This window comes from Mytilus edulis, chromosome 1 (genome assembly GCF_963676685.1).
Source record: "Mytilus edulis chromosome 1, xbMytEdul2.2, whole genome shotgun sequence".
Taxonomy (NCBI): domain Eukaryota; kingdom Metazoa; phylum Mollusca; class Bivalvia; order Mytilida; family Mytilidae; genus Mytilus; species Mytilus edulis.
Genome location: NC_092344.1, coordinates 91603080 through 91620091, shown reverse-complemented (window position 1 = coordinate 91620091; position 17012 = coordinate 91603080). Strand labels below are relative to the sequence as shown.

Here is a 17012-nt window from a genome sequence, read left to right as displayed (position 1 = left end):
GACTTCCGTTTATAATTTTGTATTTTTGTAATATTACTTTTTGAAATAAAGTTCATGTTCATGAAATACAAGAACAAATATTGTATTGTTTCCGTCCCTCTAAAGTAATTGCTACTGCGTATGGTGAGGTCATACAGAAATAGAAAAAGTTACTTGATACTAAATTTAGTTTGAATATGAAAAAATATGAATATTAAAAAAACTATCATATATTAATTTCATATTCTATATAGTTGCCTGTAGCATAATAACACAGATGGAATACAAAAAAAATGGTCCAGTGTATTTGAAAATAGTATGACAAATGTACTCGAGTACACCACGATAAAAATAAAATTTATACATTCTACCTATGACTATGTTACACTTTCTACCTGGAGTTATCTCCCTTTTTATGTTTGTTTACCTTTTCATGTTATCAATGTTTCATTTGTGTCGACTTTGTACACAACCTAGTACATAACAACCTGAATTCAATAGTACAAAATGTAGGTTATTATATCAATAAAATTAACAGAAGTGTGTATGAGACATTAGAGTTCAACTGCTACATTTTCCAAGCGCATTGCATACAGCTTACGATCAACACACTGACAGTAAACAACAGAACCGTATCAGCATCGATAACTTGAAACGTGAGTATACCAAATAATACAAACACGTGTTTTGAATAAAACAATTGTGTGGATATCATTCAATTATTAAACACTTCGGTGACAAATCATATTTTATATTGAAAGTTTTGAAAAGAAAGAAATTTTATGCAGATGTATATTTATGGTAAGATAAAAAGATGAAATCTACAGAATTCAGAACATATATTCACGGTAACAATATTTAATTTTTAAAATTGATGATATACATCCTTGAGGTTTTCAACATGGGTCAATTGTCATATGTAAGAAATTTATCGGATACAGTTCTTATATATAAAGTACCTAGAGTAAAAGTAGTAAAGTACCATCGTTGTCCAAAGTTATATTGTTAATTCATTGTAAATCATGCTATAGTAGCTTACATCACGCCATTCGTTTTCTAGTACACAGTTGTGTCATTGCTATCATAAAAGAGGGACGAAAGATACCAAAGGGACAGTCAAACTCATAAATCTAAAACAAACTGACAACGCCATGGCTAAAAATAAAAAAGACAAACAGAAAAACAATAGTACATACGACACAACATAGAAAACTAAAGAATAAACAACACGAACCCCACAAAAAACATAACATATCTTCTTATTTCATAACATTTAGGACGCACACAATTTATAAAGCCTTTTTTTTTTTTATTAAATTTTAATCATTTACATTCACACAAAGCAAATCAACTTGTTTTGTAAACTTGATATAACGATTCGTTTAAATGCAAACAATTTTGAAAAGAAGTCAACATTGCAAAATTGTAGTAAATGATTTTATTTCATCCTCAGTTTTTTACAAATATTCGTCAGCTTCCGGGGTCTCTCCTTTTATCCATATTTATTTGCTTCACATTAATACTTCAGTCAGAGGATACCCGTCAAATGATGTATAAATGAATGAATACTTGATTCTCTTAAAACACATATACATATTAACTATATACAAACTAACGCAGCATATGTTAAACATATATGTATGAATAATATTGTTTTCCGTTTTGAATTTTTTAGTTCAGTATTTTTGTTATTTTCGTCCAAACAATTAAGAATTATATTTTATGGAATAGGTTAAAATGAATACCATTTTTTTTTGTAATTATCTATTTTCTCCTTTCATAAATTCATTTAAAGCTTAGCCCTAAGAAGTACTATTTTATCAGAACGTGCTTACGTTACACATTTTAGACATGTTCTACCGGTTGAAATAAATGTATCTTGAAAATGAGAAAAACCGCCTTTGATTGGAAAAGGATATTATGCAAGAACATGTATACTCTATTATTTTTTTCGCTAAGATGTCTATGCGACGATAAAGATTTCTAAATAAAGACAACAGTAGTATACCCTGTTCGAAACTCATAAATCGATAGAAAAAAACAAATCCGGGTTACAAACTAAAACTGAGGGAAACGCATTAAATATAAAAGGAGAACAACGACACAACAGAAACACAACATTAAAATGTAACACAAACAGAAACGAACTAAGCATTAGACAAAATCCGATTAGAATAACAAATATAACATCAAAACTAAATACATGAATTTGGGATAGAAAAGTACCGTGACAAGTCTTATAGCAATGCTAATTCAAAATCAAATATAAGAGAAAACAAACGACACAACAGAAACACAACGTTAAAATGTAACACATTAAACATTAAACGCTAGCATTCCTTTTAGATATAAGATGTCATTCTCCGAAGATGCCAAGACATTTTATACAGACTTTCTTAAGAGAGGAGGTAAGTGTAGCTTTAATTATAGAAATTTAACGTACACCATCAGTTCAAAAAAATAATTTTGATATTTTTAAAAAGATATTATGAAAATCTTAGCCGGAAAAATGGCAACTGCCTTATTCATAAGACACAAAGGTAGTTACATACAAGCAAGAACACAGTAAGAATGGCATAATCATGTAAGCAGTAGAACATTGTACTGTAGTATAATATGTCTATGATAATCTACGATTCTATCAATGAGATTGACTGAAGTATGAGGCGCCGTTTTACTATTTATTCCTTATTTTCTGATATCAAAAAATTGAATTTCTGATATCAGAAAATATTTTTTGATATCAAAAAATATTTCTTGATATCAAGAATTCAATTTTTTGATATCAAGAAATCCATTTTTTGATATCAGAAATTCGATTTCTTGATATCAGAAAATAATCTTTATTTCTTGATATCAATAATTCGAATTTTTGATATCAGAAAATCATTTTTTGATATCAAGAAATCCATTTTATGATATCAAGAAATATATTTTCTGATATCAAATAATACGGATGATTATTTGATATCAAGAAATACATGTTTTGATATCAGAAAATGATTTTTTGATATCAAAAATTTGAATTCCTGATATCAAAAAATGATTTTTTGATACCAGAAAATAAGAAAAATATCAATGATTGTCCCCTGTGTATCAATAAAAGCCTCCGAGCTCACCCATGAATCCTAACATTTGGTATAGTGTTTCGGTCTTGTTTAAGGAAAGAATATTACAAAGTTTGGCTTCATTAGTTATAAGAAATTTTGTATGATTGTGTATCTCACATATTTTTTTTATAGTCAACAATTGTATTTCTTCATTGAAAAGCAATTGTACGTTCCAGTTTCTTTTATAAGCAATTGTTAGTTTCCTCTAAAACAGATTTGTTCAACTAGGTTTTTGTGAATTTAAGCCCAAGTATTTGGTAATATCGTTTTCTAAGGTTTTTTTTTCAGTTGATGATGTTGCGAATTTAGTAAGTCAATTAGTTCTGTTTAGTATATAAAAATCAGGAGATGTGTTATTATTGCCATTGAGACAAGTATCCACCAAAGCCAAATAAAATGAAGTGGATATACGAAATTATAGGCAATCGCTCGGTCTTTAATAATGAGAAAACCCAATACCGTAAAGTGGGCTATAAAATGTCCCGGCATGAAAAATATGAAAAGATTTATTAAGAAAGCTAACGGCCTAATTTATAACAAGAAAAATACGAAAAACAAATATGACAGACACGAACCAACGACAATTGTATATCCTTACAGGCTTCTTACGTGGGACAGACACTTAAAAATTGTGGCGGCCTGGGACACTGGTGTTTTTGTCATAACATACTGTAAGAACAAACAATTTATGTTTTTATTGGTATTAATATTGATTTTGTTATCAGTAAATTCAAAGCAAACTGAATATTATTGTCTTTTTGTTGATTGGATATAGAAGTATCCGGCCACGTCCACTCTGTGTAGTATTTGTACTTGTATTTATCTGATGAGTTAAGCCTTTTTCAACGGATTTTTATAGTTCGTTCTTATGTTGTACTGTTACATCCATATCCTAGGTTAGGGGAGGGTTGGGATCCCACTGACATATTAAACACCACCACCATTCTGTATGTATGTGCTTGTCCCAAGCCAGGAGCTTGTAATTCAGTGGTTGTCGTTTGTGTATGTGTAACATATCTGCTTTTCGTTCATTTTTTTTACATAAATTAGGCCGTTAGTTTTCTCGTTTAAATTGTTTTGCATTGTCATTTCGGGGTCTTTTATAGCTGTCTATGCAGAATGGGCTTTGCTCATTGTTGAAGGCTGTACAGTGGCCTATAGTTGTTAATTTCTATTTTATTTGATCTCGTGTGGAGAGTTGTCTCATCGGCAATCATACCACATCTTTTTTATATATAAAAATCAGTTGAAATGGTCTTTATTCATCAGATCGATACAACGAACAAAAACAGCTAACAAAAAAAACACAGACTGGACGTGGCAGTATAACAATACCAAGAAGAAGAAAAATACAGTTCGGAAAGCATTCTCACCTACTTACAGCTAGTTCAAAGCCAATAGCAACAAACATTTCTTGTATTTCGTCTATTTACGTGACATTTTTTTAAAGACTGCTATAGCATCTATTATACTGCGCCTTCAGTGGCGGATCGAGAAAGTTTTAAAATAGGGGGCCCACTGACTGCCATAAAAAAGGCCCACTACAGTAATGCTTCAGTTATTCCCAATTATAAACAACCAAATTCTTGCCATGATGTGTGACCGGGCCATCTAGATCCGCCTATGGCCTTGTATTTAAGAATTGAATGCTCCTTTTTATAAATTCATTGGGGTATAAAAGCGTTGACCGAAGTACATTGTGTATGCAGTGCGGAAGCCCTTCCTTCTAAAAATGTGCGCACGGTCAAAGCTTTTACAACCCTACGAATTACAAAAAGAAGCATTCGATATTATAATCACATATTTAGCTAGGATAATGAAAACACGATTTCTGTCAAGTTTTTCTTTAATTTACATGTGCACTTTATTGTGGGAGTTCGGGTCATCACGAATGGTACATTTCATTGTGTAATGAAAGTTAATTTCAGAAGGACGCGAGATTGCTGTTAGCCATTCAAAATAACATATCATATAAATGAAACATACATGCAATGCAATTATATATCATTTAAATTACATTTGTTTTATATGAGCCTTTACTATGAAGTATTGAAAAATTTATGTAGGCTTGATGTACGTTTTCATTTCTAAAATACCTTTATTTTGAAAGCGTTGGTCTTTCAAATTTGTATTACACGACAGTCAAGAAAGGCACAATTCGTTTTGAGAATATTAGTATGTTCAATTTAGGTAGGTACATGTATTGCATTAGATATATAAGGCGAAAAGATCGTGTATTACGTCAGTTGAACCTGAATATATCATCAAGCCATCGTATCTAAATCTTGAATACATCATTATTTGTTTTCGATAAGTCAAGTTTTGTTAAACATTTTCCAGTATTTAGTTAATTCTAAGGTCGACTAATTCTTTCGATTGGGATTGTTCGTCGCAAAAGTAAATACTGTGTTATATTTCATAATGATTTCAAATATCTTCAATATATTGTCTTGTTGTGCATCGGACTCGAATTGTGTACTCAGTTTCAAATATTGTTTAGTTTTCTAGAGACTTTAAAGTCTAAATCATCTTTATAAAACTTGAAATGTATAAGCATTTTGTTTTTGTTACAATGGACCCTTTGCCATAATTAAAATGACAAATATCGCCCGGAGAAAAGAAATAGCGCCCGGGGGAGAAAATAAAGCGACCGGGAAAAGAAAATAATAATATCTTATAACAATAAATGAATAAAAAAAATAAAAAAATCATTGCTTGTTTTGTCTAAAGAGTGAAGATAGTGTTGTTGCACTTTTACATTTTGGACTTCAAAATTGTATACAAGTAAGTAAGCCGTAAATATAAACAAGAGGAAATAGAAAAATCATGAATGATATTGTCCTCGATCAAAACATATGCTTCGTTATTAAAAAAAATCAGTGCCCGAGTCTAATATTCGCAACTGCATGGTGACAACTTTTCAAAGTTTTGTATTTTATTAAACACACTTGAATTGACATTGGAAGATCGTGGAAGGGATTCAACATGCCTGTCACTAAGAATTTGTTTTATACCAAACACCTGCTTTTAACATGCATAGTATAATTGTTTTATTTGCTGATGCTAATATACATGTGCGTGTCACTTCTATCGTTCTTAAATAATGTGCAGCTCTTTTAATTTTATAAAATTAATATAAATCTGTGAATTTTAAGTTGTTTTAGCATTTATCATTTTGATATCGTTTTTGAAAAACGTGTCTTTTGATGTCTAACATTATATAAATCTTCAGCATAAGCTGTGATCCATTATTATTTGTCTTTCGAAATAGTATTCATATATTATTGTTTAAATTGAAACATTCATACTTGTTTTTGTGCTTTATTACAAATGTCTATAATCCGAATTTGCAAAATACTTGTCTAAAATTTTAAAAAAATCAAATGTTTCATCGACACAAAGTTGTCTCATGCCAACGCAATTTCTATATATTTTCCCCGGCCGCTTTTTTTTCTATCCCCCCCTTCCCCCCCCCCCCCCCCCGGGCGTTTTTTCTTTTTCCCAGGCGCCTTTTCTTCACCCGGGCGCTCCCGGGCGCTTTTTAGTAGGACCCAATAATAATTGGTATACCCGGAAACATTATTTCACATATTTCCTGATGTTTGGGCTCATGGCTGAGTTTGAATGCTTTTATTGACGCACAGGGAGCCGTCTTTTATTCATTTATTTCTTATTTTCTGATATCAGAAAATGATTTTTTGATATCAGAAATTCGATTTTTTGATATCACAAAATCATTTTTTGATATCAGAAAATCTATTTCTTGATATAAAAAAATAATTTATATTTTCTGATATCAAAAATTCGAATTTCTGATATCAAAAAATCGATTTCCTGATATCAAGAAATGAATTTTTGATATCAGGAATTCGAATTTTTGATATCAGAAAATATGCTTTATTTCCTGATATCAAGAAATCGAATTCCTGATATCAAAAAATAGAATTTTTGATATCAGAAAATCATTTTTTGATATCAGAAAATAAGTATTAAATAGTAAAACGGCGCCTCATACTGAAGGATGTGATGAGTTTGTTACATGTATAAAGGGCATCTGATTTACAGAGCCTGATTAGAATTTAAGCGCTTGCTACGGATGGTGTAAAATTAATGGTAAATACATTTTGCACTGGTCGAAACCATAATAAGTAGAGGATTTTTTCACTCGGTGTATTAACCATATGTCCGTTGCAAGATGCATAAAACTCATTTTTTTCATTTTATTTTATCAAAAAATATTGACAGATTGTTTAACACTTTAAATCACTTTTGAAACTTTTTTAATTTCAGATCCTAGAGTAGGGGAATGGTTCCTTATGCAGAGCCCCGTTCCAATAATGATATTATTTGTTTCGTACATTTTCGTTGTGCTTGTCAGTCCTAGAGTTATGAAAAATGTACAACCATTAAATCTGAAAGCAGTTCTAATCCCATACAACTTTATTTTAGTTGGATTATCAATTTACATGTTTTTAGAGGTACCTGTTTTATTTCATTTAATTCTTTACATTTACACCAATTTGCGTTGTTATACTTTAAACTTTTTCAATATAAAATATGTTTAGTAGGTTTTCAATTCCTATTAGTAAAATAACAAAAATACGAAAATTCAAAACGAAAAGTTCCTTAACAAATGTCAAAATCAAAGTTATAAATGATGATCTTTTTATTGGCTTAAATCGAATCATTTGATTCCATCGTATATTTTGATTTTGTATGAAAACAACCCATGTAGAGAAGTCGACACTATATCTTGTAAATGATGATAATTGGTATAAATATATTAAAATACTTAGACATCTTTATTTCTGCTATTAAAACAAGTTATATTAAAATAACAATAATCTTTGTCGACAAATAACGACACACAACATCAAAATGATGACGTAATAATTCAGACTAAATTCTATGAAAGTAACAATCTATTATCTTGAAACAACAACACTTAGTGTATGTTCATTATTTTGAAATTATTTAGATTAGTTATAAAACTATTGTATTGAACTCTTCCTCGCTCTTTCTGTAGTTTTATTTTTTTGGAGAGGCGATGAAGGAGAGGAAGATAAAATTGGGAATGGAAATAGGGAATGTGTCAAAGAGACAACAACCCGGCCATAGAACAGACAACAGCAGAAGGTCACCAACAGTTTATTTTCTTTTCTATCATCGTTTCCGTCTTCAAAATTACTTTCAGTATTACTTTCTATTATGGTTTTGAATAAAAACAAAATATTAGATGCATAATATTTATTTTTCTATTTCAGTTTCTTACTGTTTCATTACTGTCAAATTATAGTTACCTTTGTCAGCCAGTGGATTATTCAGAAAGTCCCTTGGCCATCAGAGTAAGTTCTTTGATATTAAATATACTATTATACGTCTTTAGTTTTTAGATAGATAAATGTTTCATAATAAAATCAAGACCTGCCAATCCTTATAAAGAACAGTTGTACAATTTTTCCATGGTGATTAGAGAAAAGCACCAAGGAAATCACTTGCAAAAGTGTAGTCAACTTATTATACACATCATACAACTGCATTGTCAAATCCGATTTCAGTGCATGAAGGTTTATTGAAACTCCTTTATATATACAGCGTTGCATAACACACAATTTTTCATTACCTTCAGTAAGATTTCGCCGTTAATTAGGTTTCAGAGTTGGAGATCAACTAAATTTAATAATTTCGTAAAATAATCAAGAATATATAGCATGTGAAATATTTTGTGGCATTAGGTAGCAATAAACAGTTAGGAAAAAAATCAAAATTTGCTCTAAAAATATTTACCATCCCCTTTTCATTGCTTTCTTGCAATGTACAGCTTACTATTTGTGTCATAAATGTGCATATATATGTTATCAGAATCTTCCATAAATTTTATATCTAGTATTTAAAATGGTAAAATATAATTCTTTTGGTGTATCCATGGCAACAATCTGTATTTATTTGCTATAAAATATTGCAAAAAGGGGGGAAAAGATATTTGCCCAAAATTTGTCTAAAAGTAGAATTTCAATCGCTTGAGGTAATTATACCTTTTCAGAAACGGTTTACACATATCTTTCAGTAAATCCAATGAAAATCATATGTCTCATGTGTTTGTAAAATTGCGTCAAAAACTTCGTTTGGAAAAAATGTTTGTGAAAATTACATTAATTTCTGGACCGATGTCCGGTCGACCTATGAAAATACGAGATTCAAACAGAAAATAGCCCATACAAACTGTAAAAAATAATCTTGATGTTCTTATAAACCATCAAATTAGTACTCAGCTGTCTAAAAAATTATTTTATTACACAATAACTTTTATATTTGAAAAATCCACCGGGGCCAAAATGCGAAACCAAAGTGTGTATTGCTATCTTAGATTAAGTTATTAATAATATAAGCATAAGATGCTACTTCATATTTCGAACGAATTAAATTTAGATAAAAAAAACAATAAATGGAAACACAATATATATACATGTATATATATATCTGTTAAATTTAAATGATTCTGTTATTATTAACTGTTCTACACTAACGATCATTCAACTGTTTTAATGTATTTATACGTTTTATTTTATTTCCGGCAATTAGAGTATAATGATTTTGTTATTTTTTTACGTGCAGATGGCGAAGGTTTGTTGGTGGTTCTTTTTCTCGAAGGTTATAGAACTTTTAGATACGGTAAGTCAGATTCCAACCCGCTTAACATTAAAAGTAATTACTATTTTTACCTACTACAATTGAATGCTTTACCACAGTTGCAAGATCTAGTGCTACAAAAAGCGATTGATTTAAAAAATCACATAAAGCAAGTCGGAAATTTACCCTACATGTACTTAAATCTTGGACTTTTCCGTTCAGCAAGTGAGGCTAGCGAAATAGGAGTCCGTTTGTCTAGTTTGTTAGCTGTATAGATACACAGCCACGTTGGCTCTAAATGAGAACAGGTAAATCCGATGCATGGTAAGGAGCGTGTCACGCTCTCTGCAGTCAAAACACCTTTACAAGTAAAGAAGTTTGTTATAGCAAGACAGTCATTTCCTCTGTCTTGTGGTGGCAAATTCTCGTTCTGCTCCCCGGTCGACCATCTACAGAATCTTCCTATTGGGGTTATGTTGAATATTGTTCTAGTCTTTTACAATCATGTTAAACAATCAACAAATAAAGAACCAAGAAAGCAAATTAAACTTGTGAAATGTCTGATTACGCTGTTGTGCCAGATTACCGACGGTTATGATTTACTGACTGATTATTGGTTTCTCATTGAAACCTCTGTGCGTAGTGACTAGGTATATTAGTTATAAAATTGAGGATAGAAATGTGGAATATGTCAGAGAGACAACAACCGAAGTCCACCAACGGCTCTTCAACGCAGAGAGAAAAACCCGCTAGGGAGTTGGTCCTCAGCCGGCCTCTTAACAAAACTGTACTATTTCAGTGAAAATGGACGTCACACTAAAATCCAAAACATATAAATGAATTAAAATTAGAAAAAACATACAAAACTAACAAAGGCCAGAGGCATCTGACTTGGGACAGGCGCAAAACTGCAGCGGGGTTTAACATATTTTGTGAGATCTCAACCATCCCCTACACCACTAGCAAATGTAGAATAAAGAACCACATAGCAATACGCATAGTAAAACTCAGTTTAAAAGAATCTGAGTCCGATGGTAGAATAGGAAACAAAAGAAACTAAGCAAAATGACAATGATACATAAATTAACAAAGGACTACTAGCAGTAACTGACATGCAAGCTCCAGACCTCAATTCAACTGATTGAAAGATTATGTTTTCATCATACGAAAATCAAGTACAATCCCTCACGTTAGGTATTTTGTATCATGCCATCATAAAATATATGTGAAGGACATAACCCGTATCATACCAACAACTGGTTTTAGAATAATTGTGTTTCATTTCCGATGCAAAGACCATATGAGAAATTCGATATTAATACCAAAATATGCAATCTTAATGACATGACAACAGTATCGTCACTAGATCTGAATGAAGGTTTGGTTAGTTTTTGAGGTGAATGCCGACAATTTTGTACTTTGTAAGGAATATTACCATAAAATATTGGATGTGAAATACCTAAACGTATAAGATGTCTTCATATTGAATTATGTTTACGAATGACGTCCTTGTACCGATCATAATATTTAGTAGTAAATGTCTTGACTAGTTTGTGATATCGAAAACTCTGGTGTAATAATTTTTCAGTAATACAGAGATTTCTTTCGTTGAAATCAAATACGTTGTTACTAAACGAGCGAATCGAACAAGTTGAGATATATAAACACCGTAAAATGTTGACAAGGGAACGTCACCATCTAAAAATTGATAATTAACAATAGGAAATGAAAAATTATCTCTTTTATCATTGATGTTTGTATTAAGCTTCCCGTTAAAGATATAAATACATTGCATCAAGATCAAGGAAAGGACAGTCTTATTGTTGGAATTAGTTATTTAAAGTCAGTTCGGCAGGAAAAATCTCTTCAGTGTACATACTGTATGCATTGATTTAGCTAGCTTTAAAACCATTGCCATTCGATTAATAGGGACTTTCTTTTTTTCTAATTTCGTTTGGAGTTCAGTATTTTTGTGATTTTACTTTTTGCTATCAATAACCTAGGGCAATAAGTTCGTGACATTGATGATATGAGGTAATGAATTATAAGCGTGTAAATACATATTGATGAGCTACATAAAGACTCGGGAAGGTTTGATCACCGTTTATCATGTACAGATTCGCATCATTCATCTTCTAATGCTTACTCACTCACACAATTATGATGCATATTTATACGGTGTTGATTTTCTTTCAGAATATGAAAAAAATTATTCGACAACAATTATGTTTTTCATTAGAAACTGCTCAAAGTTATGCAGGTCATATTTTTCATTTTTGTACATGTCAATTTTCTCAACGTTAAAGGTTCATTGTCATAAAGTGGTGTGCGTTTTTTTGGAAATAGTTATCAAAGGTACCAGGACTATAATTTAGTACGCCAGACGCGCGTTTCGTCTACATAAGACTCATCAGTGACGCTCATATCAAAATATTTATTAAGCCAAACAAGTAAAAAGTTGAAGAGCATTGAGGATCCAAAATTCCAAAAAGTTGTGCCAAATACGGCTAAGGTAATCTATGCCTGGGATAAGAAAATCCTTAGTTTTCGAAAATTTCAAAGTTTTGTTAACAGGAAATTTGTAAAAATGACCACATTATTGATATTCATGTCAACACCGAAGTGTTGACTACTGGGAAACATTATTTTCTCTTCTTATGTGTTTTTGTCGAGTTGCAGATGTATGCTGTTCTTGTATACTGCTTTTTTCAATATTTTAAACTTTTTTTTACAATGTTAGATCTATGTATGGTTGTTTATGACAACGTTAGTTACGGTTTTGTCAAAGTCAATCATACAGTTTCTACTTCTTTTTTTAATGAAACACATTTCAATTTGTGTGTTGGAATACTTTTGAAGAAGTACGCTAGAGAATAAAAGTCTGTAACATTAAAACGTTCAATTAATAGGAGTATTTAAACATAAATGGACCTACAAAGAACAACCAGTAACTTTTTAACGTCATTTTTAGCTTTAGTACAATTCGTGAACATATATTTGTATCCGTGAATAAGACGTTGCTAACATATTTTTATTGGAATGGCCATTTTCAATGCATTTCGTGCATATCGAAACTCATAAAAAAATAATTTGAAAGCACCAATACAGAATAAAACAGCACTTATGAAAAGTAAGCTACTAGTAAACGATTTCGTATGAACAGAATTTAATGTTCTGTTTCAAGAATATATTTTTATAAGAATTTTATGTCTTTGTCTACAGGTATTTTTCATATTACGTAAAAAGTTTAATCAGGTTTCATTCTTACACGTGTATCATCATTGTACAATGATATTGAATTGGTGGATGGGTGTCAAATATGTCGCAGGAGGACAGTGTAAGTATATGAGATTTATTGGTACAGTTTTATTCATGGAAAAATCTAACTCAATTAGTTACTTGGGAAATAAAGACATGTTATAATCTATTCATCACATATTTAAGTTATGCAGAATAGAGCGAAAAAAATCAATTATAACAAATTAATGAAACATAACAGGTGAAATCTTAAACTTTCTTCTCACAAAAGTGTTATAATTTGTCGTTAAGTACGCAATGACGTCACGTCATTTGGAATCAGGGCACAATAACCAATTACCTCTTTTTTGCCTCGGGCAAATTTGAGATTATTGCATATGCAAAACCCAACGTATTCGTAACAAATATGTGATAAAGCTTGTTATTCAGGAACTTACCGTTACAACATTTGTTTTGTCTTGATACATACCCTGATATATTACAAACGTTATGAGCCACATGTTCGTTGAAGGGGTGAACATTATTCGACTTTGAAAAAATATATTTCATTATGGAAAAGAGCAGCCCAATTCTTATCATAATCATAATTAATGTTGGGATACTGTTATTTTAGGAACTTTAACGATGCTTTTATGATTGTATAAATGCGACGGGATATGTTTTTTTCTAAAAGATACTCGCAATCCTAATTAATTTAAACCAAAAGCTTTTATTTTAGTTTTCATGTCACAATACAATAACAATTCAATCTTAAAAGCCTTTTTCGAATGCAGTTTTCCCTATCATTTTCATAATTAATTTCCCATTTATGTCCATACTTTTTAACATTCGCTATTTTCAGTTGACAAATGATTTTATGAACTATCGATAAATAAATTATTACACTGATTTTTTTATTATCTGTTTATTAACATGTAGACGATCTACGTCAATAATATTTCAATTCAGTGAACTATATCTCTCTGTGAGCTTTTGATTTTTCCATTTGATTATATACTTTTCGTTTTGAATTTTCTTTTGAGTATGGTATTTTCATTTTTTTTTAACTTTTCATAGCTTTCTTTACTGGGATGCTAAATTCCTTTGTACATATCTTTATGTATACCTACTATGGACTTGCTGTATTTGGACCACATATGCAAAAGTATCTTTGGTGGAAGAAATACCTTACAAAACTTCAATTGGTAAGTAATTGCTGCAATATCTTGATGATATAATTTCTTTCTATCTTTGGCAATGTTTTCAAGATAAGTCTATTGTTTTAAAGGGGGACATAATATATTATGAAAAGAATCTATGATAATAATAGAGTATGTGCTTAAGCTTTGCTTAGAAAATTGAAACTGAAAGCGCACCTTTCAATTTTCTGTTTTAAAGACATTACATCCCGAAGGTCAAATCTTCAAAAATGTTCAGACTGAAATTTTATTGGCTGATGTGATAATTAAAAGGACATAACAAAAAGTGATACTGTGTTGTCAGATCCTTGTAAAACATACGGAAATGTCATAATTTATGTGGCAGTAATAACAAGATGAACATTAAGTTTGAAGTTGAAGCTATTGAACAATTAATTTTCTTTTATAGTTGAATACACAAAAAAAATACTGTGTTTGTTGGTATACAAGTAAATATAAAATGATGACCTGAAAAGTATATACATTATTATTTTCTGATATTAGAATAAAATAAAGTGTTAACATATAACATCATTAAGTAGATATAGGAAGATGTGGTGCAAGGTTCGTATAAATTCAAAATGTGGGCATATAAGTATTTTGATGTATTGAGATTCGTGAAAATTTTCTTATTTCAGACACAGTTTATGGCGTTTGTTATACATACTGGATATAATTTAATAACTGACTGTGACTTTCCTCAAGGCTTTAATGTTGCTGTGTTCATTTATGCAATAACACTCATTTTACTATTTGGAAACTTTTATTACCATTCCTACTTAGAAAAACAACGAGAAAAGAAGAAATTTTATTAGGTTATTTTATGAAATATTATAATATTATGAAAAATTAAAAAAAAATACCCGAGTTGTTGAATCGTTATTCACTACTTTATGTTTCAACATTTCCACTAAAATTTAATCTAAAATGTATCAGTTTGTTGCTGACCTAAACAATTTGACAGATTTTTTTTTAAAAGAAGACCAATCAACGTGATCACAGTTAGTGAAATCAATAACCATAGAATGTGGTATACGAGTAAAGAATGATGGTGATATTTGACTGCAATCACAGAAAATCAAAGTACCAAAAAGGTGATCAATTCACAAATCGAACAATATGTTCTTACTTTTGTCAAAAGATTAGCCTAACCCTGTTAGTTAACAGATACTTTTATAACAAAAACATGTGAAAATATATATCAAGTCATTGGTCATCCCGAAATTTTACATACATATGAGATTTCTTTTTTCTATGGTTTTCGTGGTCTTTTACCATTATATATTTTAGTTACCCCCTTAAACTTCTTGACCGAAGACTCTGTGTTCTTTGTCATTGTATCATCATATATTTTATTTATCCTTTTAATATGAAAATAAGTAGATTTTTGTGCTCTTTAGTCGGGTTGTTGTTTCTTTGACATTTTCTGGAAGGGTAAGCAGATCCTGCTCCACAAGTGGCACCCGGCCAGTTGCCCATGTTAGTACAAACCAGGTGGTATGTCTAATCTTAGGTAGCTTGGTTCACAGTCGGAAAAGGGGACATGATTGGAGTTACGACATTAGGAACGATTCCGCTAGCATCTGTGAAACGAATATTCAATAACAGTCAACCAACACGTAAAACTTAAGAAGGGATAATATTATACTCAGCACCTGGAATTCCTGGTTTAATAGCTTCATTGGGAGTAGCAATCCTCTATCAAGGAAATACAAGCCCTGAAATATCGTATTACATAGCGATACATACTCCGTATGCAGGCGCTGCTGGAATATGTCTACATAAAAATAGAAAGTTCACAATTGGGAAGCTGAAAAAGTCTCTTTTGTGGTAAAGTTTTGTTTTCATCGAACAGTCATGATCATTGTTAATTTCTAGATGCAAGTCCAGATGTGAGACAGACTTCACTGTATCTGTAGTATCCTTCAACTCAAGTTCGTTAAGAAAGGTGCGTTCAACATAGTCACCAAATTTTGAATTATTTAATGACAGAATATCATCATCTAGTATATAGCAGAAAGTAAAGTCAAAAGATACTTCTAATCTTTTTTCCCTTCTTTCTTAGAATTCATCCTCATATAAAGAAAGGATCAAAGCGTTAAGAAGAGGGCCACAGGAAGGGTCTTATTAGCATACTGATTGTTTGTTGAAAAAACATGTCCTCCAAACGTTACAAATATGTTGCCAATCAAGAAATCAAGCATCTTGATAATATAAAAAGAAGATGTGGTATGATTGCCAATGAGACAATTGTCCAAAAGAGACCAAAATGACACAGACATTTTAAAACAGCTATAGGTCATTGTACGGCCTTCAACAATGAGCAAAACCCATACCGCATAGTCAGCTATAAAAGGCCCCGATATGACAATGTAAAACAATTCAAACCAGGAAACTAACGGCCTTATTTATATAATGTCAGTTTCAGATCATTTATGTTTGAATCAGAGTGATTTTTTACTAATATGATGTATTCCTCCCTACGACAAGATACTTGTATCTGCGTAGGTCATTCTTTTTTAATGAAACAAAGCAGGACTTTTTCTTTCAATATATCTTTAGGTTTGAAATGGGGATCATGTATGTAAAGTGTAGAAAAGTCAAATGTTATCAAATACTATCGTAAGATGAAAGAGTCTTAAATATATAAGACATCTATTTGAAAATTGAATAATAATTCAAACGAGAAGACTAACTTCATGATGCATTCAATGAAATATAGGAAAAACAATTGACAGAAATCAAGTTACGAAGACAACTGAACTATAAGCTCATAACTCGGGACTGGCACATAAAGAATGTTGCGGATTAAATATGTATGCAAGCGCTCAATACCACCCTTATATCTCTTGACCGA

General features: G+C 30.9%; 1 protein-coding gene across 1 annotated transcript; it reads left to right on the top strand.

The window, feature by feature from the left end:
- The first annotated feature begins 399 nt into the window (after positions 1-399).
- LOC139494749 (very long chain fatty acid elongase 4-like) lies at positions 400-15000 on the top strand. The gene is made up of 8 exons (XM_071282951.1): positions 400-635; positions 2326-2387; positions 7380-7567; positions 8354-8434; positions 9705-9761; positions 12942-13056; positions 14034-14161; positions 14794-15000. Exons 2-8 carry the CDS (start codon positions 2333-2335, stop codon positions 14968-14970), a joined length of 801 nt encoding a protein of 266 aa, XP_071139052.1. The 5' UTR covers positions 400-635; positions 2326-2332; the 3' UTR covers positions 14971-15000.
- The last annotated feature ends 2012 nt before the right edge of the window (positions 15001-17012 follow it).

Coding starts and splice junctions, on each gene's coding strand:
- LOC139494749 (XM_071282951.1), top strand. CDS start 2,333: ATGTCATTCTCCGAAGATGCCAAGACATTTTATACAGACTTTCTTAAG. Junction 13,057..14,033: donor ATATGTCGCAGGAGGACAGT/GTAAGTATATGA, acceptor AACTTTTCATAG/CTTTCTTTACTGGGATGCTA. Junction 14,162..14,793: donor ACCTTACAAAACTTCAATTG/GTAAGTAATTGC, acceptor TTCTTATTTCAG/ACACAGTTTATGGCGTTTGT.